Below are 26,975 nucleotides of genomic sequence, written 5' to 3'. Positions count from 1 at the left end.
GTGCCAGCCCAGGAGCAGGAGAGGAGGCTGGCAGTGCCAGGGAGGCTGCCTGGACTGGCCCTGGCCCCTCCACAGCCCTGTCTGGAGCCATCCCAGGCAAAGCTGTGCTCCCTGACACTGCCATTCCCAAAAGAGCAGAGCCGGGCACTTTGGAAACACGGGGAGAGAGCTCTGGGTATTTATTTCTTTTAGTGACACATTTATGATGTGTAAACTCTAGGAGCATTTGACAGCATTCTGAAAAGCAGCTGAAGGACAGCCCAGATGGCAATCCCTGGGTAAGCCTGTCCTCCACAGGGCCCACAGACATCGTGCCTGGAATTGCTGTCTCCTGTACTGCAGCTGCTGCACTAAGAGGGCCAGGAAATGAGGCTGCTGCCACTTGCACAAAACTACTTATTGCCAAGAGTTTCTTCAAATAATTCATGAAAGACACTTCTCTTTCTTCTTTTGTTTTTTAAGAAGTGTCTGATACCCCTGCCCGTGCCCTCCAGTGTCACACAGTCCTGACTGTGTACTCCAAACTGACAGCAAATGTGCACTTTGCAGCTCAAAGTGACACCTTTCTTTTTTTGAGGAATTCCTTCCTCCTACCTTTCTTGCCCTGAGGACGCTGAGACACGGCCGAGGCAGCCCTTGTGCACGGGTGCTGGCACTGGGGCAGATCCCTGCTGCCAGCCCCTCCTTGGCTGCCCAGCAATGCAGCTTTGCAGAGATAACAAAACACTACCTACTCCTTTGGTCAAAACATTATGTTCATCAACAGTTCAGCTCCAAATGTGCTTAAAAAAATTTAAAAGGCAACAAAAACCCAAACCGCCTTTCTGTAAACATAGATGTTCCTGAGAGTTTTATATTTGTATTTTACAGTTTGTTATATTTGTATAAAATTAATTTCCCATTTAAACTAACCAGAAGATAAATGTTACATGAGACTTCCTCTGTGTACCTGCACATCACAATAGTTTTTTTATTCTGCATATTGTTAAAGTTGGTAATTTATGTCAATGTGTCTGCAGGGTAAACACTTGACAAGCAATGGTAGATCAGATAAAACAGATTAGCTTAAATATGCCACTGAACCTACAACAAATACTAATTTAAAGTGCAATAGAAATGTGTTTCTGGTTTTATAAATACCAGCAGTTATTTGTGATTATATATGTGTGTGGAAGACAAAAGCATGATTTATAAATTGGCACTGCTCCTTACAGCTCTTTAGGGAACAGACAATTTTTAAAATTACGCTACACAGAGTTGGATTTCAACCACACAATATCATAAATCTAAGAGCAACACAACTCCTCTTGGAGGAGGGAAGGGGGGGAGAAAAGCCAATCCCCCAAAGATAAATATATTCAACTACGGCCAAATACAAGGTTCTGTTTCTCGAACAGCTCTGAGAGGAATGGAGAGACCAGGGAGACAATTAGGGAGGCTCCTTCCTCCTGTTCTGTGTGCACACCAGCGGCTTCCATCTCTGCCTTTGCAAGGGCAGGCAGTGATCCATGAAGGCCTGTGTGTGCTCCCTGCTGGCCCTTCCCTTCCCTTCCCTTTCCCTTTCCCCATCCCATCCCATCCCATCCCCACTGCTCCCTGCACACCGGTTTCTCTGTCCCTCCCCGGGCCAGTGACTCTTCCCCGCATGCGGCCATACACAATTCCTGCCCGAGTGCGGCTGGGGCTGTGGCTGCCGCGCTGTTCTGAAAGGCTCGAGGTGGATGTCTGTTTCTGGCCGGAGTGCGGGCAAAGCCCGGCTCTGCAGGGCTGAGGAGGGCCCGAGCCCCGGGCTCCGGAGCTGCCGTGTGCTGCACATTCCCCGTGCCGCAGGAAGGGGACAGAGGCACCGTGCCGAATCCGCACACCACCCTGTGATTAACTCATGATCGCCACCGCCCCAGGGGGTGCTTCTGCGGACAGAAATGCTCTTCATTAAGGGAAAAGACTGTTTTTCTTCAGAGACTGGTTTACACGGCAGCTGCTTCCACTCTTAGGCAGCGGGGTTGGGACTAGCCCGTGGAGTCCGCAGTGAGCTGCCCTCGCCCAAACCCGGGCTGAAGCGCTGCAGGACGAGGTCTCCAGCCACCGCCCCTGCGCCTCCGCAGCCTCTTTAAACACGGCTTATGTCCTCCCGGTGTCCCTTTACCTCTGCCACCTTCCTTCTTCCCAAAAACCAGTGCCCAGCACAGCCAAGAGTTTCGTCTGGCCTGAGCCTAGTCCAATCCAAGCCCCTTTCTCAGTTAAAAGGAACTAATTTACTGACTGACAAATTCTACACCAATTTTCTTGCATGCTGTCTGACGTAGACAAGAACTGCCCTGGGGCAAAAATATTAAAATCATTCCTTCTCTATTTGTACAGAGATTATGAAACGCCATAGTCGGGTTTGAGTCCCATCCTTCAAACCACACAAAAGGCTTGCAAATGAGACAGAGAAAAAGCAACAAAAATTATAGAACTCAAACCCCTTCCCCAAACCCAACTTAAAAAAAAACCCAACAAACCCCACCCACAAAATAACACCCCCCCACCTTCCCCCAAAGAAAATCCCCAAACTGAAAATCCCAACCAAAGACCTGTTTACAGTCAGGCACTTCAAAACTGCAATGCTTGTGTCACAAAAACTGGGAAACTATAAATAAAATTGAACTTTATCGATCACCATCATCTGAATCATTGTTCTGTCTCCATCATTTGTTCCTTAAAAACACCCAAACAGCTTCATCAGAGGATGAGAAAACATAAGGTCACTTGCTGCAGGATGCCATATTTCATTGGAAATTATCACAATGCTTGAAGTGGATCAGCACTTGGAGATATTCTAGTGCATTATTCCTAATCAAGTAACCCAAATCAATTCCATATGCCAGATGCTATTGTTCTGAAGAACACACACACACACACACACACATATATGTTATTAATAAAAAAGTAGTTACAGTATTTAAAATATGTGCCTTACCCTACTACTTGGGTTTCCTTTCAAACACAAACAAGTCTGAATTATCTTGCGCATACTAGCTTTATCAAACCCCCCTACTCGGCTACACCAAATACTTACTTTAGACAAGGTCATATCAAAGTTACCAGATAATCTGGATATTCACAAACTCTTGCTAAAAACAAAGTAAAAGAAGAAAGTAGGCTAGCTTTGGTCTAAGACCTTTCTCATCAGTAGAATACAATAGTATCTGTTTGCCCTGGGAATTAGATAAAGTCAGATCCAATCCCCATGAACACAAAAGAGCTATTTCAGGAGCCATAACTGAAGTTCAGTAGCAAAGGGAGAGCAAACACTTAATTTGAGGATTGTGCTATTTTTAAATCTATCTCTTTTTTCCTTGCTTTGAGAGCTCCATTTTCCTGGTCAGCATGAACAGAATCTGCCTGTGTTTTCCCTTAAATGTTCTCATGTCTGAGACATTTGTGTCCACTCTGGGAATTTCATGCTAGCAACTATCAAACAAGTCTTGAATGGGACACAACTTATTTGCTATAAATTCACTACCTTTGAGAATCAGAATCAACCACACTTTATAATGGTCACTGACATTTTCTGACTGAACTACTTCTAGTTATGTTATTATCTCACTGACTGAGGCAGATTTGCTGCCTAATGAAAACCTAATTTCTCTTTGCTTTTTCTTAAAACTTCTATTTCCTGTCCATGAAGTTCCAACTGGTGAACAGTGTGTGACCTGGCTGTTTGTTCAACAGGTACACGTGGGTCTGGGTCAGCTGCCCCAGAGCTAAGGGCAGGCACAGGGAGGGCAAATTCATCTTTACCCCACTGAGGCCTGAAAGCAAGGAACACTGCTGCAGTCTTCATCTTGGGGGTATTGGCTTTGGCTTTCAGGGAAAGGATGTTTGGTCCCCAGAGTTTTGACAATTCATCACAGAACTCTTACTCTATTCCAGAACTCATAAAGGGACTTTCTTTCAAAATATGAGGGGAAGTCTTTGTATTTTTTTTAAATTACTTTTCTTTTAGTAAGCACAGTGTGACTCTGGCTGAGGAAGAGCCTGACACTGTGGAAGATTGGTGGCTGTTGGCCACACTCCTGTCTATGTATCTGTCCCACTGGGGGATGCAAGCTCTCCCAGAAACTGCTGTCTCCGTTTCCCTCTCCTTGTCCCCAGCAGGCAGGTGACCCAGCCCTGAGCAGAAAGGATGAGAGGCAAGTTAGCTCTTTTTAGGCCTTTTATGCTTTATCCTCTACAGCAGAAATACTAGCAAGGGGCCAAGTAGTGCCACATACCACAGCCATTTCTGGATTGGCACCCGCCCGCTGGCAACTCCCTGAGACAAGCAGAGAGTTCTCAAACAAGCTGCCAAACAGGATTTTGATCATTACTGACCTGATCACCATCAGACTAAAGACCTTATAATGAAAACCATATCCTGTTTAGAGGCCCCAGAGACACCCAGTCCCTCGGAGCAGTGGACAATCCAACTGCACACAGCTTCACAGGAAGGGGCTGGAACACAAGCAGAGACATCTGAAGAGCACTGAAGCCAAAAGGCTGTGGTTAGTCAGTCAGTCACCCTGTCTGCTCTACCCTGACCATTACAGCATTTAGCAGCCTGCCAGCGTCAGGCAGCTTTGTGCCTGTACCAATAAAAAGCAACTTTCTTCAGAGAAGATCCGACTCTCAGAAGAGTAAATCAGGAAAGCAATAGTGACAACAAAAGTCAAGGCTAGAGAAATGCAGAATCATTCCAAGAATCAAACAACCATCTGGAGATATACTTCCTCTGGTTTACCTTGAGCAGAAGAGGATATTTGCAAATTCTCTGAATTGGAGTCAGCAGATAACCCTCTAGTGGAATGTCTGTTGTCTTTCTGCCTCCCAAAAGCATGCAACCCTATAATCAAAAAAAGAAACACGTTACCTCAGACACAAAGCTTCCAGATGATTTTTGACACAATTTTATGTTTCTAGACAGGTATTACAGTGAGAAAGTACTTTACCACACCTAAGGTACAGGAAATGTCAATTCATTCACCACTGACATACAGCCAAAAGTTCTGCAGGCATCAGCAGAAGAAAATTTGTAGTGGATAATAATGGCTGTGCAGAAAGGTATCTTCTCAGAGAAGTATTATACAGGTGATGACTCAAAAACCATCCTAACAATACAATGACAAACAGCAAACCTAGATGGACCATTGCCTAAAATAATCCAATTTACCCCCACAACAGATATGACCTGTTTTTGTTCACTCTGTAAAGTTGTATACTGTCAGTCCAGAAAATTCTTGAAGGCTAAAATAAAGCCTACTGAGTAGTAATCATGCAATTAACTTCAGTCCAATTCTTACATCTGAAGTGACCTGGAATTGAAATGAATGAGTCATCTGCATAACATCCATCAATTCTCTGGGAAAACATTATTCCTGAGCACAGCTGGGCAAACAGCCTGGGCACACTAGCTGGCTGACCAGCACGCATGGAACTTCTCCACACATTATCCAAATTCATTTCTCACAATTCATAGAGTACGGCAGCTCAAGAACAGGGTATGGCACCGGGAAAACCCACCTTTTAGTCCTTGATCTGTCCTTAATTTGTAACAATAATCTGTAATCTTTATGACAGATCAATACTGCCCTACTGTAAGCTTTTCAAACATTTCCCTGCTGACTCTACTGGCTGCTGCCAGAGAGAGGTAGTAGATTCAGGTGGACTTCAAGTCTATTTCAGACAAACTAGTCTACATTCCTACGCTCAAGCATGAATATGGACTTGGCTCCAAAAGTCACTCCAGTTGCAAATCTGTCCTGTCCACACAGAAGCTGAACTTTAAAGGCAGTTCAGCCAAGAAGTTCCTGCTTTGGGGCATCACCAGTAACTTTTTCCCCTGTGAAATACATGCTGTGGCTCAGACACGCTGAAATTTATTGAGTCTTTTGGCTATAGCACTACAATTCTTCTCTTCAGGAATGTTCACAGACATCATACAAAAACTCTCATTAGCCCTAACTGGTATTTTTACAAACAATTGTCTGTAAAATAACCTGTCCCCAGGCTATTCTAGATCTGTGGCATTGTCTACCCAGCTCACAATGCTCCCTGTCCAGTTTCCAAGTCTCAAGTGATTCAGTCTTTCCCATCTCTCCTTTCAGCCCTCTCTCTAGCTCTGGGCTCAAAACTGCCCTTTAACACTTACTGACTTTTCAGACACATTCCCACATTCTGTGTTTCAGCAGCTGTGAGGGGGCAATCAGGCCAAATCTACCCTCACAAGTAAAGCTCTGTACTTCAGTGCTGCCTTCTCTGCATCGAAGCATTGTAGCACTGGTTTGGGAGGAGAGGGGAAGGGCAGGGAGGCCTGGAAGAAACTTAGCACCACAGCTAAGCAAACACATCAGTGCAGCCCTTCTTCCCATATAACTGCCATTTGAAGAGTCTCTTGGATTGATGTGCTGCAGCAGGCAGACAGTGTGACATCTCTGATGTCCCTCATAACCACTTTGCCAGCTGCTGGCTCTAACCCAAGCAGAAAACTTTGTCAATCCATTGGAAGTGGAGAACATTCGGAAGGTTGGGAAGGAGGGTGTTTACCTTCCTTCCTCTTTCTCATTGGTTTCCCTCACCAGAAGCACCCAAAATAACTAAATGAACAAGGTAAGGGCCATTTAGTAATTCAAAGCAATGGTTTGATCAGGTTCATTAAAATTTAGACATGACAAAGAGACTCTGGCTGCACAACAGCACAAGAGTAGGCTCCCTCTGAGGCCTGGATCTTGTGGCTAAAGGAATGCTCTGGCCCTGCTTGTGACTGATGGTTACATGGAAGTTTTCTTTTGCTCTACTACACTGCAAAGAACAGATCTTTCATAGCAAGCAAAAAAACAAGAGCAGAAAGAAAAGCAGGTCCTTTGCAAGAAAGACAGTTTTTATTTCACTTCACAGACTTTACTAGGAAAACAGCTGATGTGATGAATTATTCCCTCACCTATGTGCCAACCCTGTTACAGATGACACGCACCCATGGCCAAGAAAACAAGACATTCAAAAATCAAGTAGAATTAGGGTGAAAGTAAGGAGGAGAAACAACCAAGAAAGGAAAGAAAAGTAAACAATGCAGCAGTAGAAGGCAGTGCCCACTGATTTTTTCTTCTCCCAGCCCAGCCTCTGAGGCACGTTTGAAGGCTGTATGGCCACAGCCCCTTCCTGGATGGAAGCTGGGTTACTTTTTATTTAAGCAGCAATGATGCACTCAAAACAATTCATCCAGACTACACTTCTTGCCCCAAAGGGGACTCATGGAGAAAAGGGTGTCAGAAGCAGGTCACATTCTTCTGATGAGCTGGTCAGAGAACTGGGCAAGGAACTAAACTGAATGGGAGCTAGCCTCAGTCTTCTTGCTGTTGCTCAGTATTGCATTACTCCTTTCATCATCTGTGCTCGTTTCTTCTGTTGATTCTTTAAAACAAAACCCTTCCTTGTTTCCACAGCAATCACTCATGCGGGTAGTGCTCAGCTCTGTGCCTCAGCTCATCAGTGACTGCCTCCACCCTGAGTGCTCCATACCTGCAGTGGGTAATACCTGCCAAATGCTCAGCATTCCTGGGATACCAAAAAATGATCATGAGCACAGGGCAAAGTCAGATCATTCAGTCAAGAGTGCTAGAGAAGGTGCTTACCAGAAGGAATGTTCTCACTGTCGGGATCTTGTTCAATTCCATCAGCAGTCTGAGTGCTTTCTCGTGGTTGCTACAGTACTCCTCGTACACAAAGAATTTGTCTTTCTGCAAGGAGAAACACGGAAATTTTTTGATTCAGACACCACTAGAGAAATTATTTTGCCACAGTCTGTTACCAAATTCTTTACAAAGAGAGGTGGACTCCAACTGGCATTAGCATTGGAGTTTTTGTGAAGTGTATGACACTCACCTAATGTGAATAATGTATACAGGTGTTCACCAACTCCTGACTTACCCTGTTGTAAGTTAACAGAGACTTTTCTGAACACTGAGGCTTCCAGCACTTTTCCTCTCAACACTTCACTGAGATCATGGGTATTCTTTCCTGAAAGAAGGGATTTTGCTATCTTGGGAATACTCGCATGTGTGTCAGGATATTCCATGAAAGTCGCCAGGAGCAAGGGGCTGGCCACTCCTGCAGGAGGAAGAAGTCCAGGAGCCTGGGAAGAACCAAGGCCCAAAAGAAGCTCTGAGATCTGCAGGGGAACTACAAGACAAAGCAGGCAGCTGGAAATCCCCTGCCCTTCAGGGGGTGAGAGCCAGGCCCCAGAAGGCTGGCTGGTTTACTTTGTGTTCTGAAACAAGGAGCAGACAAAACCCAACAGCTATATATAACAGTCTCTGTATCTGGAAGAACTTCACCAAATAACCACCATACTGCAGATACTAAAGAAAGGGAAAGGTAACTTCACTACCAGATTGAGCTACACTCGGACAGTGGGACAGGTCACACCCACCAGCACACGCTGGAGTGAAATCCCCTATGAAGAAATGAAGGTCAGCAAGTTCTGCTCCACTGATCCTTCGGATTCAAAGACAGTGCAACTCCTTCTATCTAAAATGGGAGATGCTGAACCCACTGCAAACACTGGATATCTGGAAACACTGCAGTGATTCACAAGAGAAGCAGGAAGGACTTTTTCCATGCCCGAGCAGATAAGGCAAGGGGCAAGCTGATCCTCTCAAAGCTGGTAGGAAGGGCTGAACTTTCAGCAGCTCTGCTCAGAGCTTCTAGTATTGCATTCACCATGAAAAAAGGAGGATCATGAGATTGTATTAAGTTTTAGGCAAAATGACTGATTGAGAAGACAAAAAACCCATCATTTTTGAGTGCTTCTCACCATACTACTTTATTTGCTGGTTCAGGTTGGCCTCTATGCCATAAGGCAGCGCCAGACAAGCTAGTTTGCAGATCAAAAGTCATGTCAAAGCATTACTGGGGTACTCTGCAGGGTGATAAGTGAGGCTTTCCAGAGCTACCATCTCAGGGCACCAAGCCATTGAGCCAATGGCTTCCAGAGTTTGCTGCTGCATTCACAGCAGGATTCTGGTCTGAAGACTTCTATCTGAACCTTTTAATCTCCACAGAATTTGGAAGTTAATTTTTCTGAGTTTTGATTGGAGTCCAAGCACTCTTAGAGCTTCCTGTGTCAGCTGAAGGTATTTGCAGCATTGAGCTACTTTTAAGACAGCTGGCAGTGACACACACAAAAAACTACCTCCAGCTGAAGGACTTCCCTAGCAGGAAACCATGGGAATACAGCTGCAGCCACTGGGTATTCCCTTTGCTATTGTCACAAGGAGAAGAAATTGCATTTTTGTTAGTTTAGGAGTCAGATGCTGAATGGTAGATATACATGTTCTGGGTCCATAAAATGCGTTTGGGTTTGGTTTGTCACTAACCTGATCAATTTTTCCCCTCCTTGTACTTCAAAAGAAAGAACTGAGAATAAACAGATGTATGTCCAAACACAAGAACAATGGTACAAAGCAAATAAAACAACAGCCACAAAGGGTATGGTGCAAAGAGCTGGAGTGCAGATGTTCAGGACTCTTATCCTTCAGCAGCAGCTGCTCGTGCTGCTATTAGGGTGCAATACTGGGAAGCTGCAAAGAAACAAAAGCTTCTGACCACCAGATGCAGGAAAAGGCAGGCCTGGTCCACAGCCCAATAGCATTGTTGTCGACCATCAAAACAGGAGAGGTACAGAGTAAAACAGATACTTTTGGCCACATTTTCTCCTCTCACCTCTCCTCAGCTCCCTGGATGCACACACAAGCACCATGCTGGAAATTAAAACCAGCAGCCGTTAACACAAGACCATCCCTTACACCAGTGCTCACAAAATCCCTTACACTAGTGCTTGGGTTTCTGACTGCAGCTTTAAGTGCCTGCACTTTGGGAGGCTATATTTAGATCATGACAAAATCCTTTTGCTAAAGCTCAAGACAGTACAATAATTATCCCCACACCAGAGTGCTCTCCTCAAGTCTTTCCCAGCTGCACCCCATGCCGGCGACCCACAAATATGAGAACTATGCTGAAAATTACTCCTTGTCTGAAGTGTTTCATTTCCTCTCTGGGTGATACTCAGCCCTGGGCTCTCCCATAGCCTGGTGAGGAAATTATCAGTTACATAATTAGAGATGTTAGCCCAAGAATTCTGAACCTGCAGTTGCTCTAGGTTAAAGTGCAATTATGGTCAGAGATGTGACCAGATAAAAATGGCACTTTCTTACTCAGCAAATCTGCTGGATACACAGCGAGACCTGTTTTGGTGACAGAAGTAAGTCTGTACTATTCTCAGTTTGGTTAAAATAAGTCTTCAACCAATAGTTTATTCTCCAAATATGTTATTTTGGATCCATGAGCCCTGCCCACAAATTAGTGCAAATTTGAAAATAATTTTGACTAGAAAAAAGCAAATATGGTATGTGGAAAACTGCAACATTTTATCTGGACATATTTTTAACAAGACACGGCATTTTCTTATTTCAAAGAAGGCTGAAAGCAACCTTGTCAACATCAAAAACCTAAACAGAAGGCATAATTCTCAACAAAACAATATCCCTGATGACTTAGACAGTAAAAGTGACCACTCATGCAACACTGCTCCAGACAGTGAGCGTAACACACATTTCCCTAGAACAAGTTTCTAGCTATTACATCCCCAAACCTCCAGCAATATGGCAATCTCAGAAACAAAGGATCTGACAATTCTCTGCCCTTTCCTGCCCTGCAAAAGCGAGCCTGTGCTCCCGAGGTGAGCTCACTGCACGGCCAGTGCAGTGCCCTCCCTGGCACTAGAGACACATCCCCATGCTGCTCTTCTTTAAGGCTGTGCATTGGATTTGGAATGAATATTCAGGGATGTTCTTTACCATTACAGTCACACTGAACTACACCTACCATCAGACAATGAACTTCTGATCACCCGACCACAGGGACTGCAGTGGGGCAGGCAGTGTCTGTTTTCTGAAGGAAAACAATTTTCACACCTCAATATCGGAGCAAGCACATTTCATCATCTCTTAAAATACTTCAAAAAGTCAATGTGCAATAACCTCTCTTTTGGAATCCTTGCAAAATCTGCTTGCTTGCTTTAGGTGTCACTCAAGGCTTGAATTCTTCTGCACTAGAGGTCCTTGGGACACTATTGGGCCAATAACAACTACCATCCTTCGATGTATCCAAAAAAAGTGTCAGTGTGGCACTTGAGCAGCTGGTTTAAGGGTGAACATGGTGGTGGTGCTGGGTTGACGTGAGACTCGATGGTCCTAAAGGTGTTTTGCAGCCCTGAGGATTCCCTGGCTCTATAAAAGCAGTGCTCTGTTTCTGAAGGCTGGGGGATCTTTGCTGAGCAAGGCTCCACCAGGCCAAGACAGAGCAGGAAGAGTCAGGCCCACGTAGACTAGAGGACATTAGGATACACAGATCCCAGGAAGAGGACCCAAGCACTGCAGTCTGATGGAATTCCATGTGGTGCATCTGGAGATTGCTGCAAGGATATACAACACACAGAAACGTAGAGAAAACATGCTCCACTAAAAAATGCCCTGTCTGGATAAAACAGTGCTTCAAGAATTCTCAAGCTGTTCACCAAATCTTTAAGTATTTTTAACAGTGAGTTTGTAAAGAAAAGCACCTGTGCTAACATCTGGCTGCTGACAAGTACTGGGTTTGTAATCAGGACTAGGAATGACCTTGCCAGGTGATCACAACAGCAGATACACCAGCACATCGAAGATTCAGGGGCCTTATGTCACTTCCTCAACACCAGCTCCCCACAGGACTCGCTGTGGTTTAAAGATAATGAAAAAGCACCACTGAGGGTGTCCCAGAACTTCTTCTGAGCATACTGCAACAAGAGAACCCTGTCCAAAGAGAAAGACCAAAGAAGTGTAGCCCAGAGAGGGCAGCTGCAAGGGCTGCAAAGCAGGGAGCAGGGATCCACACAGCCTGCAGCACCAGCAAACACCTGCAGGAGAACTGCTGCTGAGACGCTTGAAATTGTGCTGCTTTTTCCATGGGTGAGAAAAAAAGGAAAAAAAATCAACAGGAAAGGGAAGAGTTTCTAATAATACATTGTTGTTTAGCTCAGTTTGATGTGGCATCCATTGTTCTAACCTCATTCACAAGTTTTTTCCCACCCTGCCTACAACTTTCATACAAGACAGACATTGTCATAGTATTGCTACAAGCCTCAGAGATTAGGGCTTGCTAAGGGGCTGGAGAACTTTGACAGGAAACTGTATTTTCAGATAGCATTAAGTCATTGTACTTACAAATTTTAAAAAAACATTTCCCAGTTCATGCTGAGACTGGGGTTCTGGTTGCAAACAAAATTCCAGAGCCTCCAGGAACTCCTTGTGAACACCAAGAATGTCTTCAATGTTAGAAAATAAGATCTGAAATATAAGGAGAAAAACATTGCTTGTTTTTAATATATCTGAGAGTTTTTTGCTAACTAGTAACACCAAAATACTGTGGAGTTCTAGACTTACCTTGACAGGATCCAAAGCTTAGACTTGTAAAGAATGAATTACACTGTATTTGCCCCTTTCCTAGCCCCCTATAAAAATCCTTTCACTGCCCAGAGTACAGAATAACGTACATTTCTCACAAAGCTCAAGAGCAGCATTTAGAGTTCCCTTTCAGTGACCTCAGTGACACCAAAAGGCACATTTAAACGGGAAGAAGCTCCTCATTCAACCTGGTATTAAAAGGTTCAAATTCATACGAGGTTCAGCCTTGCATTACTGGTGACAGTTAATGATCCCTGTGATTAGAATGTATGTGTGCTAAGGGAAATAAACTGCCAGGGTGAAAGATGCTACAAGCACATTATAAATCTTGGTCATTTTCATACAAAATACAAGAAGAAAGTGTGAATCCAGGTGCAGGAGATGGAACGCTGCCTAGAGAGGGGCAGAATCCCAATGTGGGGTAACAGCCATCAGTACTGGCAGGCACTGGAGGGCAGGCTGAAAGGGCAGAGTAGATGCTGCAGCCTGCACTGACATACGTGTTGCAGGCAGTGTCTCCATCAGTTTGCTTTCACGATGTCACTTGCAAAGGGCAGACCTGAAGTGCACCTCCCCACACTGGAAGAAGCCTGCCAGGTCTGGCTCAGGGAGTGGGTGGACCCTGCAGTATGCAGCCTGACAGAAGCAGCTTTCATCTTCCTGGCATTTGCTGTGGGAAGGGATCACACCTAACATCTCCAAACACTTCTCAAAATGCCTTACCGTAACACTAAACTCTTCAGCTTTATGCAGTGGAATTTATTTACCAGATGTAGCACTGAGTCAGCCTGGTGGCTGGTGATGTGTCAGCAATTCAGAGAAACAATAATCGGTAAATTAAGTCTAATCATTAAAGCTAGGACTGAAACCTCAATTCCTGGTTTAAAACCAGTTCCTCTCTGGTATTGCAGGGGTAGACAAGATCAGGAATTCAAGGCCTTCTTCTCGTCAGGTAGCCAGGTTCAACTCTGTACTTCTGTTATTCACAAGGATGGGCAGAGTACTTCTCTCAAACTCCTCCATTCAAACTGACTGTATGTCCAGAGTGGAGCCTGGTGCATCTTCCTTGTCTTTGCTTCCCTCTCCCTTCAGGAATTCTGAGATTTGGTGCTGTGTGCCATCATTAATGCCCACTTGTGCCTCAGAGCTCCTTTCTAGCTCTCAAGAAACTGAAAGATTCCAACACACTGAATTTGCACTGGCTGGCTCTGAACCAAAAAAAAGGCCAGGGAGCTCGGATCCTTTCACTGCTCCCTAAAACCTTCCTGTGCTAACTCAAGTGGAGCCCCCAAGTGCTCTGTCACGCGGCTGAAAGTGATGTGATGATGCAGGAGCCCTTGCCTGCACTGCTTTGCCAGAAGGGGATTAACAAGCAATAGGAAAACATCTGTCAGGGATGGTTTTGTCTTTCAGGAGCAGTCTTCAGGGGTGGTTTTTGATCCAAGTAATATCTGTGCAAGCTAATGAATTTTGAGGTGATCAGTAAAGCTTTTCTTGCAGCAGAATTTGCAGGTAAGAGTCTTGCAAACCAAGGCAGCAGACAAACCTTGACGGCACATGCTCCTGTAGCAAATCCAGTTACCAGCCTTGTGCACACCCTCAAGTTGTACTGCCTTCAAACTGCTCTCTCAGTGAAGTGACAGCAGTGCTGCTGCGAGCAAAGCATGATTTTAACACATCAGGAGAGTAATTCCTACACGAGGCAGTGAATAAATTTAAAACATGTTTTTATGATGTTGCTGCAGCTGTTAGTCACTGGTGCACTTGTAAAATCTGGGCCTGGCACAGGACTCAATGTGGTCTTTCTGGAGAGTTGTACAGTGGCTAAAGTTTACTGAAATCTCTGGTGCTTAGCACCAGCTGTAGGAGAAATCTGCAAAATTATACTGGGAGCAATAACCCAACTTCTCTCAAAAAGCAGCTTCTCCTTTTGCTCAGAGGTGAGTGACTGCCTGAATGCCCTGTATTTTCCTCTGGGCATTTCTGCCCCATGTAGAGAGAGAGTAAAGACAGGCTTCTCCTTACATAAGCTGCCAAACCACTTTTGTGGTCTCTTCTGCTGTCAGCCATCTCACAGCTCTCTGGTGACTCAAGACAACATCAGCAGCAGATTATCAGGAGCCCCAACACCACTTCTTCAGTCACCCCTGAAGTTACTCCGGATGCTGGACAGTGAGTTTTTGGAGATTTCCAGATTTGAAGACAGCAAGAGGTTGAGCTCCACCAAGGCAGCAGCAGTCCTGTTCCCAGCCCCTCCTGAGGCCAGGCAGGCAGCAGCACACCTTGCTGGCCTGAGGAACTGAGACCAAGGGGGGCTGCAGCCCAGCTCAGCTGGAACATGCAGGAAGCCTGGCACAGGAAACAGCTGCAGCAGCGCTGAGGGTGTGAGCCCCCTCCTGTGCCTGCCCTGCTCCCTCAGGGCAGAGCTGCTGCTGGTCCAGGAGCTGCAGGACCAAAGACAAATTTTACTAAATTTTACTAAAATTAGCCAGTGAGATGAAAAATTCCAGCAATTTTTCTGTAAGTTGAGAGGTATAAGAATGGGCAAACAGACTGACAGATAAACTGTCAACATGAGCTCCTCTCCTTAGGGAACCAACTTAACAATAAGCATCAATATGACATGAGGATATTTGATATTCATATCCCTGAATCTAGCCTTTCATTGCACATCACTTTCCCTACCAAGGAAACAAGGAGGCCAGAAGAAATACCTTAACATTCTCCTCTGTTATGTACTTCTCAGCTTTGTCCACTGCATTCTGTCGGATCCGGTGAAGAAATGCCTGCAGAGATGAAAGAGGATTTATGTTCAGCAAGTTTGATAATAGCTTGATTTCACTCTTTTATTTCCTCTAGGTTCCCATCAACACAGCGTGGTTGATTACCTTTAAGACTGAAGGAATGCAAACATTTATGAACTGCCCACTACACGTGTCCAGGCTGCATGCATGCACTACCAGAGACATTTCCTACAACTGGAAAAGCTGCTGGGCTTTGCCTGACAATAAATGTCTCCCCTGTGTTGAAGCTTTGAGCTTTAATGATCTGTAAAGAGCAGCAGACTACAGCAGGGTCCATTTGCTCCTCTGAAGGTCTCCTGTGTCTCCAGGATGCAGCGTGGAGGGACTGTCACACTGCTGGAGCTGAGGCACCTCAGAGCCATGAGCTGGGGCTGGGGCCAACTCCAAGAGTCCCAATACGCAGGGAAGGGAAATGGAACTCACCAGACAGTGCCTGCAATACCCTGTCCCATTCACTTTATTTCAGCTGGTTAAAAACAGACAAAGCAGTGCTGGAACTTTTCACTTAGGTCAGGTTTCCCCTTCTCTCAGCTCTGCACAACTCTGGCTTTAACAGTCAAATGAATAAAAAGCTCCAGGCCAGATACAAATGGCCAGTGATTTGAATATCAGCCTGAAACGTGTAACTCTGGCTACTGGAAGTTGGGAGGACCTACTTGCATTTGCACTGAACACACCACAAACCCATTTGATTCAGTGGGAAGGGTTCAGAAAAGAACATTGCACGGGATTTCCATCTCAAGACACCACTGGTTTAGGAACTGTTGGCTAAAAGGCACTTCTGAACTGAGAGCAAAGAATTTTCCTATCCACAGGCATCAGCAGAGATGGAAATACCTGCAGCAGAGACTGAAGGGCAGCCAGTGAGGACAGAACCTGCTGCAATAAACTACAAAACCTCTGCAAAGAAGGGAAGAGGGCTGTCCCCTCTGCTCTTGCCAGCAGTTTCTACCTTGCCTCCCACACAAAGGATGAGCCCTGGGGAGTGCAGTGAGCAAGGATGAAAGAACTTCTCTCACCCACCTGAGAGAGTTAGGGGAAGTCGGTCACGTCTTTATTTAGGGCACAAAGCAGCTTTGTTACAGCTTGATAATAAAAAGCCTTTAAAAGATGAACTATTCCTGAGCAAGGCTGGAGCATACTCAGCCTTCGCTTTTTCCCTTTTGCCTGCTGGGATCAGCAGCAGCTACAACCTGTTAAGAAGCAATGTCACAGAACCAAACTTACAGCCCACGGAATGCCTCCATCTCCGGTGTTTTGCTTGGCACACAGTGAACATGTTCCTCTGACTGACTTCCAGCTCTAAAAGGAACACATCTCAGTTCCAGCTTAGGCATGGCTCTCTGCCACTCATCAGCCAATCACACTTTACAGGACAGGCACCAGTAAAAAAGACATCAATTATGAGGGACAGAGACACTACATTTGTTTTTAGCCTTGGATTTTCAACCTGCTGTTGAACAAATTTCAGGGACCGTAACCACATTGCTCCTCTTGTATTGCTAAATAGAACGAAGATCTTGGCTAGATTCCAGCTAGATATGGAGAGCTCAAAGGAGTTTGTGGGGACTAAGAAGTCTGAAGACTAGATTCTTGCATCAAAGGAACAGGGCACATGTGCCAGTGGCAGAAGAGTTATTTTATAAGGACCAGCCAGTGCACCCTGCCAGTAATCTGGCCAGGAAGTGGGGTGCTCAGCAGCAGTCAGGGAAGTGTCTGAGGTGAAGTGTTGAGCACGACTGCTGACAGGAGGAATGCTGCTGCACTCCCACTGCAGTGTTGGGTGTGATGGCTGAGCATCAGTGACCAGCTGAGCTGCAAAGGTGGCACAGAATTCTGGAGCCACTCATTCACTAACGCTAAGTCAGGCAGTGATTCTCCTTCCTTTAATCACAAACATGTTTGGAGACAACAAACCCAACTGAAATCATCAATTAATCTGCACAATTAGCAGTTCCACTGGTGACTAACAGTTATCTGCACATTAGTCCCAGTATGAAGGGTCTAATAATAGAGAGCTGTACACAGAAGTACAAACCTCAGCTGTTAGAGGCCATTCAATAAAAAAGTGGAGACTGTGTTAATCTAAGAAACAGCTTTTCTGTGATGCTTGTCTGAAAAGATCACTTGATGTGAGCACAAGAAAGAAAGGAAAAAATAGAGGAAAATCAAACGAAAAATAAAAAAGGCATAGAAGCAGAGAGGAAGGAGGATGAAAGACCTAGAAGGGAAACAGTCAACTTTGTAGATAGTCTCTCAAATATCCTACAGCCTCTGATTTGCCTTGATGTGCATGACAGCAGTCTCTCCAGCAATAATAAGACAGTTACAAGAGATTTTGGTCTTGCAAATTTAATAGTCTACTTTTCTAAATGCAAGTGCCCTCAAATTATCAAAATTTAGCGGATGCAGAACAAGTTTGTTCCCCATTTTTCAATACCTACTGAGGTGCAAGAAGAATCCTTTGCAACACAGTCATTCAAATAAAAAGTATGAAAAACACAAGCTATTAAACAGCAGCTCACAAAGATAATGCTGCATGCCCTGTTCACATGGCAACACCACTTTCTTCCAAACCACCTCCTGCACGGAAAAAGCAACCCTTTTCCCAGAGATGTTGTTCTGACATTCAGGTCAGCATTTCCCAAACTCCTCCAGTGATTTTATTAGGGTCTAAGCTCATCTGTCCTAGCACTAGCCCTGTACTCACCTGGTGACACAGACTCCCAGATCTATTTCACAAGTCGTGTGCATCTCTTTTGGGGGAAGGGAGTGCTATGATCTTTCACTGGACCTATTGATTAAGCTGGATAACCAGAGTTATTTGCCCCAGGACCTGACAAAATGAGAGAAGGTGGTGGTGGGTGAATATTAAAACACTTGCTGCGCCTATATGTTATTTATATTCCAAAATATTTTGTTATAAAAGAGGAAGTAGTTGAAAGGGTAAAAGCTTGTCTGGCCAATTACAAAGTTACTGAAACAAACTCCCTCTGGCAGCTCCAACCTCTTCACACTCTACACAACTCATACAGAAATTTAATGGCTCCGGTCCTCGGCATTTTCCACAAGGAGCTTTCAGGGACCCCACAGCATAACCCTCTTCATCTGCAGCACCTTCAGTCTCTGCAGAAACTGCCTCCAAGGGTCTGTGGAAGCACGGGGGTCAGCTTTGTCAGGGGATCTTGGAAGGACGCCCTGGGCACTCTGGAAAGCACTCCTAGGACACGGCAAGATGACCACGGTCACCCCTCCATCGCAACCCAGAGCAGGAATCTCTACTGCTGGCTTCCTCCTCTCTGGAACTATCCTACCAACTGCAGATCACTGAGGCAACAAAAGTAGGCTCTGCTTCCTCCTATCCTCTTGTTGTACCCTGGCCAGGGCTCACAAGGATCGCAATTTCACAGAAAGCAGAGATAAAGGACAGCTGACAGCAGACATCTTCCCTCCTTATGGCCCGTGCTGCACTGGCTCACACTGGGCCAGGCCTGAGCAGCCCAGCAGTTTGTGTGGGCAGCAGAGCAATAGCCCATGGACCCAGAACAAGAGCAGGTCACGGCACAAGACGGGGGGAAAAAGGGAAACCAGGCTAATCAACTTCCTTTCTCCTGATAAAGACTGTAAAGGTCCCATCTTCCATTTTAATGTGCTCAGTATTAGGAAAGCAGCCCCGAGAGGACTTGTTTTCCTGTAAAATTCTGCTGTAGTAACATAAAGCTTATTTGTGCACTCGTCCTAGAGGTCTGCTCTTCCCAGCCTCAGCAGGCCACAGCTGATGCTCCTCATGTCATGCAGAAGCACTATTTATAGTCTGTCTTACAGTACAAAGCCTTGCAGGAGTCAAGCATATCTATGAGCATTGAATGAGCAGAGTGAAATGGTTTCTTTCTGCTTCACATCATGTTGGACAAGCTCCTCCCAATACAGACTAATGGAGACGTATTACAAATCTAGAATGAAATTTAGGTATAAAATTCATTTCATTAAATAAGTACTTTTTAATGTCCCTTTTGTATGAAAGTGTTTTTTTCTTCTATTCATGGTCCTCACATTCCCCTGTTTCAATGGAATCTCATTGTTTTTGACTGTCTTTGCAGCACCTCTAAACCACAAAAGCACAGAGTATATTTTAAGGAAAGAATCTGCTAATTGTTAGTTGTTGTCACATTAAACAGTTGCACACATGAAACACACGAAGCAACTGGGATTTCTCTCAAATATTTTTCACACGGGCCTTGTTGGACTCAGCTTGTAGCCTTAATTAGAGAAAATCAGTATTTTCCATCTTCTGTGCAGCAGAAGTAACACAAGGCAAACACTAGGGACGAGGCAGTGACAGTTTGCTCATGCCTCTTCCCAAAATTCATGTTTAAGGCTGACTCTTGCTATTTCTGAATGTTTGAGGAAGTGACTTCTTACTAAACAGCAAGACAGGCAAAGTGTGCCTGCCCCTGAGGGAAATGAAAAGGAGAACAGAAACAGACAGCGGGGAGGCAACTGCTGCCTGTGCTGCTGGAGAAGCAACAACTTAAAGCACAGTCCTATAAAACCTGTTTCCTGAACAGCTGACTGGAATGCCACAGTGCACTTAAGAGACAAGCGAGACAGTTTTGTTAAACTCCTCAGTGGTCAGGACTGATTCAGAACAAGGGTCCAGGGATCTAAATGAGCCTAGGATTTTCTGGGTTAATACTAATAAATTGCTTTACATTCGTGCCATCAATTATTTAAAGCTTCTTGCAAGTGCTGATAACTTGTTTCCAAGAAAATGTGTTCACAGTGACAAATTAGGAGGTGACATGAACAATAACTTCCAACATTTGACCATCACTAGCATCCTCACCTTGCAAATACAGCACAGAGCTCATACACATGAACAGGAAATGCAAGCGTCATTTTCTTTTATCACTTGAGTTAGCCTTGTCACTAAATTTGGCTGTTAGAAGTCTTTGCCTCCATATCAAAAAAAACCTACTGTCTTTAGCAAAGCAGCTCAAAGGTCCTGGGGGAACACAGCTTTACTGAAATAGTCTGACAAATGAAAACGAGTGTTTGTTGGAGTTCACGTTTTAAGAGCATCCTTGCTCGTGTTACTCAATTGCTGGCTTTGAACCTTGTCATTCGGATCATGTTCTTTTGCTTTCTATCAGATCTGCAGCCCAGAAGCTAAAGCTCTACACACACGACAGGAGACTAACACCCTGCATCCCACGTGTCAACCGCAGCCCCGAGGTCTGAAAGACAGTGCAGTAAATAATCTCACAGCAGCACGGCAATGACTGCACGAGGCTACTGGAATCCTTCAGCATTTCCCTTCAGCATGCTGGAGGTACCTGACTGCAGGACTGCCCTGACTGCTCACAGCCTTGGGCCACCAGCAGCTGAGGATGAGGCACCTCAGCTCCAGCTGTGCTGCCCCTGGCAGGGCCTGCAGGGCTGTGACCAACAGCTGCTGGACTCCATCCCAGACACAGCTGCGTTTTAGGGACAGATGAAGCCATTCCTGAGTAAATACAGACTGGGTTTCCAACATCATTGCTGCCCTGGGCAAAGGCCAGGACACGATGTAGAGCACTGGGCCTGACCCGGGGTTTCACTTGTGACATTAAGTTGGAACACTGGAAATCAGAAGCAACCTCTTTGACATTACTACCATTACACATGTAAAATGGAGCAGCGCTGAAGCAACTTTACTACATTTAAAGAGCCTATTACTGTACCTTCACTGGCAACTCAGTATTCCCTCATTGCTCAGTTACTGGCTGCTATATTAACATTTCTATAAAAACACATTTTAAATTATCAGTGTCTGGAAAAGGAAGGAAGAACTTAAGCATCAGATGAGTGCATTATACTAAAATTCTCCTAAACAACAGAGACACAGCTGTGAGAGAAAGCAACTCTGCAAAATCATTGTGGCTGTAGCTGAGATCCACAGGCAAATTAATTCATTGGCAAACACCTGAACAGGGACTTGCCTGATAGACAGAGGTGTTTAGTAAGAGGAAATAGCACCAGAAATACCTTTTATTGCCCTAATTTCAGGCTTCCTGTGTATCAAACTGGCTTTAAAGCCTCAAAGCTTATTGGTAGTTTTTTTTTTTTTTTTTAATCTATCCCCTGAAGAGGAACTAAATTATTAGCTAACCAAGATGATTATTAAAAAGAAAAAAAAAAAAGTCACATACATCATGGAGTATCAACCATTGTCTGCAAACAGCCCAGGCAGTCTGAGCTGTAGAAGCTGCACAATCACTTCACACACAAAGGCACAGGAGTCAGAGGAGGCACCATCTCTTCCCATAACAGGCTGCATGATCATTTGCCAAAAAAGCAGATTCGATTTCAGGTGAAACTGGAACGACCCTCAGAACAGAAATGCAGCTTCAGCTGCAAAATTCAGATGTGTCACCAGGGAGAGATCCTTTGACCTGAAGCACATTTTCCATGGATATTTTTTTAAAATCGTATCAATACATAAGCAATAAGTACATGTACCCATATTACAAGACCACCACTCATACTGGCAATTTAATAAACATTAACTAAGCACTGATCATGGCAATTTGAAACTTCTTCCCCACTTCTTAATCTGACATATGGTGAATGCTGATAAATACTAAATGAAATATGGAGGAGCATTCAGAAATGCTATTTAAAATTGTGTAAGTGCACGTATGAATAAAACATTTTAATAAATAAACTCAATTATTTCTTTAAATACTAGAGAAGAGAAACAGCTACTGCTAATAGGAAGTACATGCCTGAGACAATTCCAAAAATCTGATTTGTCCACAGCCAATCCTGAATTCTAAAGTTCACGCAGTTATGACCACACTTGGCTGATTTATCTTACATCTATCTTGTCACTGTTAAACTGTCTGTAACTGCAAATCAATCACAAAATACTGGCATTGCACAGCACTGGGACTTTCAGCTGTGCTTTAAGGACTCAGGCATTCCAACTGTTTTCTTTTCGCTCCGAATTTCTCGACAGAGGTCCAGCACAAAATGGCTTCTATCAACAAATCTTTGGGGCTTAAGTGAGGATTCAGCTCATCTGCTCGCACCCCTGAGCGCTGAAGGCTCTTCTGAGGGAGTGATCCAGGTTCTCAGTACACCAGAGCAAGGGCAGGCAGCCCAGAGGAGGAGTCTGTGCTTTCGGAGAGGCTGAATTTCCATCTCCAAAGTTGTCTCTTTCCACGGCGAGTGAGCCTGGGTGACAAATGCAGCTCCTCTGCCGTGGCCCTCTCACACACAGCGCGGGCGAATACAAACGGCAGGGCAGTGAGTGTTACTGCACCGTCTGCAGAAGCGCAGCGGGACTGTCCCCGTCACCCGTGGGCGCCTGGGGACACGGGACACGCAAAACCCACAGGCATTCTCAGGACGGCGGTACTCCGGGACCAAGCACAAGCGAGCTGATCCAGCAGCGCTTCCCAGAAAAAGGATTTTACAGAGAAAGCTCTAAAAAGGCCCCGGACCATTAGGTGCGATTCCAGCGTACTGCTGTTTACAGCGGAATTCTGCAACAAAAACTCAGTCAAACCAAAGTCATGCTTTGACTGATGGAGGGAGGAATTGAAGGGAAGTCACAGAGAAATATGTCGCAGTGTTTCTCACTCCAAAGAGAGATGCCTTTCTCAAGGAGGAGCTGGTCTCATTTGAATTACAAAACCCCTTTTGTGAAGTGAAAGCCAGGCCGGTGCTGCAGAAAGGCGACTGTCCCTTCCCTGTCACTGCCCTGACCTCGGCCAGCCCCTCCTCCCCCAGCCACTAACATTTGCATTCTCACACCGGTCAGAAAATCCCAACTCACTCCAGGGCCCCAAAAGATACATTTCTCCCCTCTGAAGTTCTTCAGGACTCATGGCTATTAACTTCTCCGTATCTCCCGTACCCGCACTCCTCTTGACGCTCTCCCTCCTGTACAGTGTTATCTCTATAGCGCTTTGAATAATCTCATTACTGTACTTGAAAAAACCCCAAACCCCTCCTCTTCCTTGCTTAACCGTGTCCTTTTGTGAGTATCTATCCCTGGAAGATTCCACCCCATTCTAATATCAATAGAAAATGTATTTGTTTGGATTTTCTAAAGAACTTAAGAAAGCTACGTGCGTAATTCTCTCAAGCTTTTGGAATATTCTCCCTTTTAGTGGCCTCTTCATGTAATTTTCCCAGTTCTACAATCATGAGATGATTTTCATCATCTTACTGTACCAGGGCACTCTTCAAAATGCTTCTGGACCAAGTTTGGTTGAACAGCGTGGTTTACTTCATTCCACTTTTATGTGGAGAAATAAATCAGAACAAGTCTGTGTCTGCTTAGTCTTTATGGTACTTTAACAAAAGTTCGTCTCAGAAGTAAGGGCCCAGTAAACAACACATGAATTTTTCAGGATTCAGCTCGTTTTACTTACATTCACTGTGCTCATAGTGGAGAGATGCCTGCAGATTGCAGCCAGTTCCACACTAGAGGTGGCTCCAGCTCCTAAGATCCTATCAGCACCAGGGGATGTTTACTCAGGTTTCAGGCTCTAGACAGCTACTCTTTCTTTCAGCAGGGAGGCAGAAGCATCAGAGAGACTAGAAACATCAAGTAGTATCCCAGAAAAAGTAAAGTCAAGATGATAATGAAACTGCAGCAAAAATTAGAATTTCTTCAAATAATATTTCAAGATAATTCTAAGCTGAAGGACTTTGCTACCAGAAACGCTGTCATCTTCCTCTTCTACTCTTTCCAGTGCTGGTGTCTTAATACACTTATCATTAAATAGACAACACAGAGGAAAACTTTAAAATTAAATCTAGTCCCCTAAAATCCATGCAATATCCTTCATTAGTTACAAGACAGCCCAGGACTTGACCCAGCTGAAGCAAAGCAGTTCAGCTGACTGCCATCAGTGCAGTGACACTTGCTCTAAATTACTGTGAATCTACACGGGGCCCACGCAGCATCATCTCGGGTGACCCACAAACTCCATCTACATTGCAAAAACGTAACCAAACCCCTGGATCTTATTTCCCTCGGAACGCTGTCTGTGCCCTGATGGTACCTACTTAAGATTGTCAGACTTTGCATCTAAATATTGGGATTGCTTCCAGAGGTTTCTTCTCATGGGCCTATGTTCTTTTTCTTCCCTTTCAGGAACAGCACTGCAGACCTCGAGGCCACTGCAGAGTGGTCTAGAGCCAACCTCTGGCCACGGAGCACCTCAGGAACATCCTCAGAAGGTTTACTCATGGCAGGGTTCCTGCCTTTAGACACCCAGAGCATTTAGGCGATTCACACACCTGTTTGGAGAGCCCAGACAGACCTAAACTCTTCACTGCACCCAATAGTCAGTGGCAACCAGTCACATTTCCTCTTGGACAAGTGGAAAATGATGCCATTCTGTCAGGTCCAAGAGCTGGACAAGTCTAAAATGCTGCCTGTCCCACTGCCCCAAGCCAGCCCAGAGCCGCGTTTCAGAGTTCCTTCGCATTTGTGACAGTCAGAAGAAAACCTTCTCTCACGGCGGCATTCCTTCTCTTGCAGAACACAATCATATCACACAGAGCCTTGAACTCCAGCTTCCTCTGAAGCAGTGAAGAATGAGAGCATTATGTTTTAAAGGGGCAGCTGGGCAGTGAACTGAAGGGCTCCAGCAGGCAGACAGCCCTGCACACCTCCCCTCGGGCTGGGGCTCTGCCCTGTGCCACCACAGCCCACTTGGCAGCTCTGTCTCCCATCTATGCAAAGTCTAGAGCAAAGCTGAAACCACAGTTTTGGTACATACACTTGTTTCTTTACAGAGGTGCAAACAGATGGGAAACCTTAACAGGAAGTACTAACATTTTAATTTTAGAAGGGACTTTGTGATCAAGTTTTTTTTAAAGTACTATGATGTTTTTAAATGAAAACCAGATAAAATTAGACCTTCCTCCGTCTGAAGCCAACTGCATTCCATTGCTAGGAAACATGAAGCACATCTCTCCAATCCTCAACCTGTTTCTGCAGCCTGCCCTTCTCTCAGTACTGCCACAGCCTTGTCCCCTGCATTACAAAGACACTTATTAAAGCAGCTGGGGGAGTTATCACCAGGACAGTCGTCTGGAAACCGAGCACCTATTCTCAGTGTAGGTATCTCCTATCTGCAGAGCTGCAGTTAGGATTAGGTATGACTTTGTACACCATCCCATCCAGCCAGGAAGTGTCCCTGCTGAAGGAAGGGCATCAGCCACACTGTCTGCATGCCAGTGCCCTGCCTGGCGAGTTTGGCACACCATTCATCCAGGCTGCCATCTTCTCTTCTGCAAGACTTTCCCTTCAGCTGCCTTTTCACTAGAGCACTGGCAGCACCGAACATCTAGCAAAGGAATTCACACAGGGAGTTTCCTTCAGGCCAATACTCCTGCCCCTCATCCCTCTGCCAGGGCAGCAGCTCCCGATCCCAGTCACCTCAGACACGGCTCACACTGCTTCCCCCCAGGATCCACCTCTAGCAGCCCAAAGAACAAATCTCAAATACTGCCAAAGCTCAGGTGCAAGCTGGGCCAAAGCAAATAGCTGCCTTAAACCTCATCTACCACATTTACACACTGGATTGAATTTCACCTTTGCCAGAGTCCCAACTGCATCTGTGAACTCAGCTGATTGCCAGTTACCGAGTGCTCACACAGAGCGGGGCTTTTATTTGTAATAAAATATTTAGAGTGGAAAAACACCACAGCATTTAATAAAAGAAACACTCTCAGACTGCCAGTGCCTTGTGGTGCATCTTTGCAGATGCTTGGAATTCCCTATAAAAATAAAGCTGGAATTTAAAGTTCTGCCAATTAAATAAATGTCTGTTTCAACTCACTTTTGTATTAAAACAGTAAGCAATTTAGCTTATACAAAATAAAGTGTGAAGTCGTGGATTATAAATAGGCTCCATTTGTGGATCTCTTTTCACAGTTACTCTGCCTAAATAGCTGACTGTTCAGAGAAAAAAACACACCCAATTTGCATACCTAAGCACAACTGCATTAGCCAACTTAAAAGGCAAAACACACACAAAGCTGAATTTAGACATCAGACATCTTAAATAACTGTCGAGTCTATTCTCGTAGAAGATGCAATAGATCTAAAAGCTTTTTAAGAATAAGCGTTTAGAAGCTTATAGAGGCAACATCTTTTCTAGTGAACTGTATCAGTCTTTGCACAGTAAAGGAAATTCTGGATGCTCCATCAAGTGTCACATCATTGCAGGACCCTTTATCAAAACCCTTTCTCTTTTAACCATCTACCAAACTACGGAATTGTGTCTAAATGAACTACAGATGGTGGACAAAGCACAAACAGGAGGAAAACTGGAACCACAAGCCTTCCTTCTCTGCTGACAGCCCAAGCAGAGTTTGGGCTCGCTGTACTCTGGGAATCCCTCCTCTGGACTGGGAAGAGCCCAGCCTCCTTTTTCCAATGCACTGACACTTAAAGCCCTCCTGTAGTTTGCTCGGGAGGAAAGCTTAGAATATTCTCTGCTAGTCTTCTAGCAGGAACTAGAAGAGAAGCAAAATAAAAAATGATTAAAAAAATCTCCAGGGCACTTAAATGAACTTTGAAAAACCAACCCAAAGCTCTGACACCAACTTCCCTGACAACACAAAAACAGCCGTGCCAAAGCAC

General features: G+C 44.9%; 1 protein-coding gene across 1 annotated transcript in view; it reads right to left on the bottom strand.

The window, feature by feature from the left end:
• Positions 1 to 26,975, bottom strand: part of PREX1 (phosphatidylinositol-3,4,5-trisphosphate dependent Rac exchange factor 1) — a 105,210-nt gene that overhangs the window by 42,934 nt on the left and 35,301 nt on the right. Inside the window, exons 2-5 of the mRNA XM_066331022.1 lie at positions 15,233 to 15,304; positions 12,279 to 12,401; positions 7,653 to 7,757; positions 4,766 to 4,867 (exon numbers count right to left, since the gene is read on the bottom strand). Of these exons, the coding sequence (XP_066187119.1) occupies positions 4,766 to 4,867; positions 7,653 to 7,757; positions 12,279 to 12,401; positions 15,233 to 15,304 (402 nt within the window). The remainder of the gene's footprint in view (positions 1 to 4,765; positions 4,868 to 7,652; positions 7,758 to 12,278; positions 12,402 to 15,232; positions 15,305 to 26,975) is intronic.

The sequence above is a fragment of the Sylvia atricapilla genome, chromosome 16 (genome assembly GCF_009819655.1).
Source record: "Sylvia atricapilla isolate bSylAtr1 chromosome 16, bSylAtr1.pri, whole genome shotgun sequence".
NCBI classification, from domain to species: Eukaryota; Metazoa; Chordata; class Aves; order Passeriformes; family Sylviidae; genus Sylvia; species Sylvia atricapilla.
The sequence above is the reverse complement of the archived record's forward strand: the minus strand, read 5'-3'. Positions and strand labels throughout refer to the sequence as shown.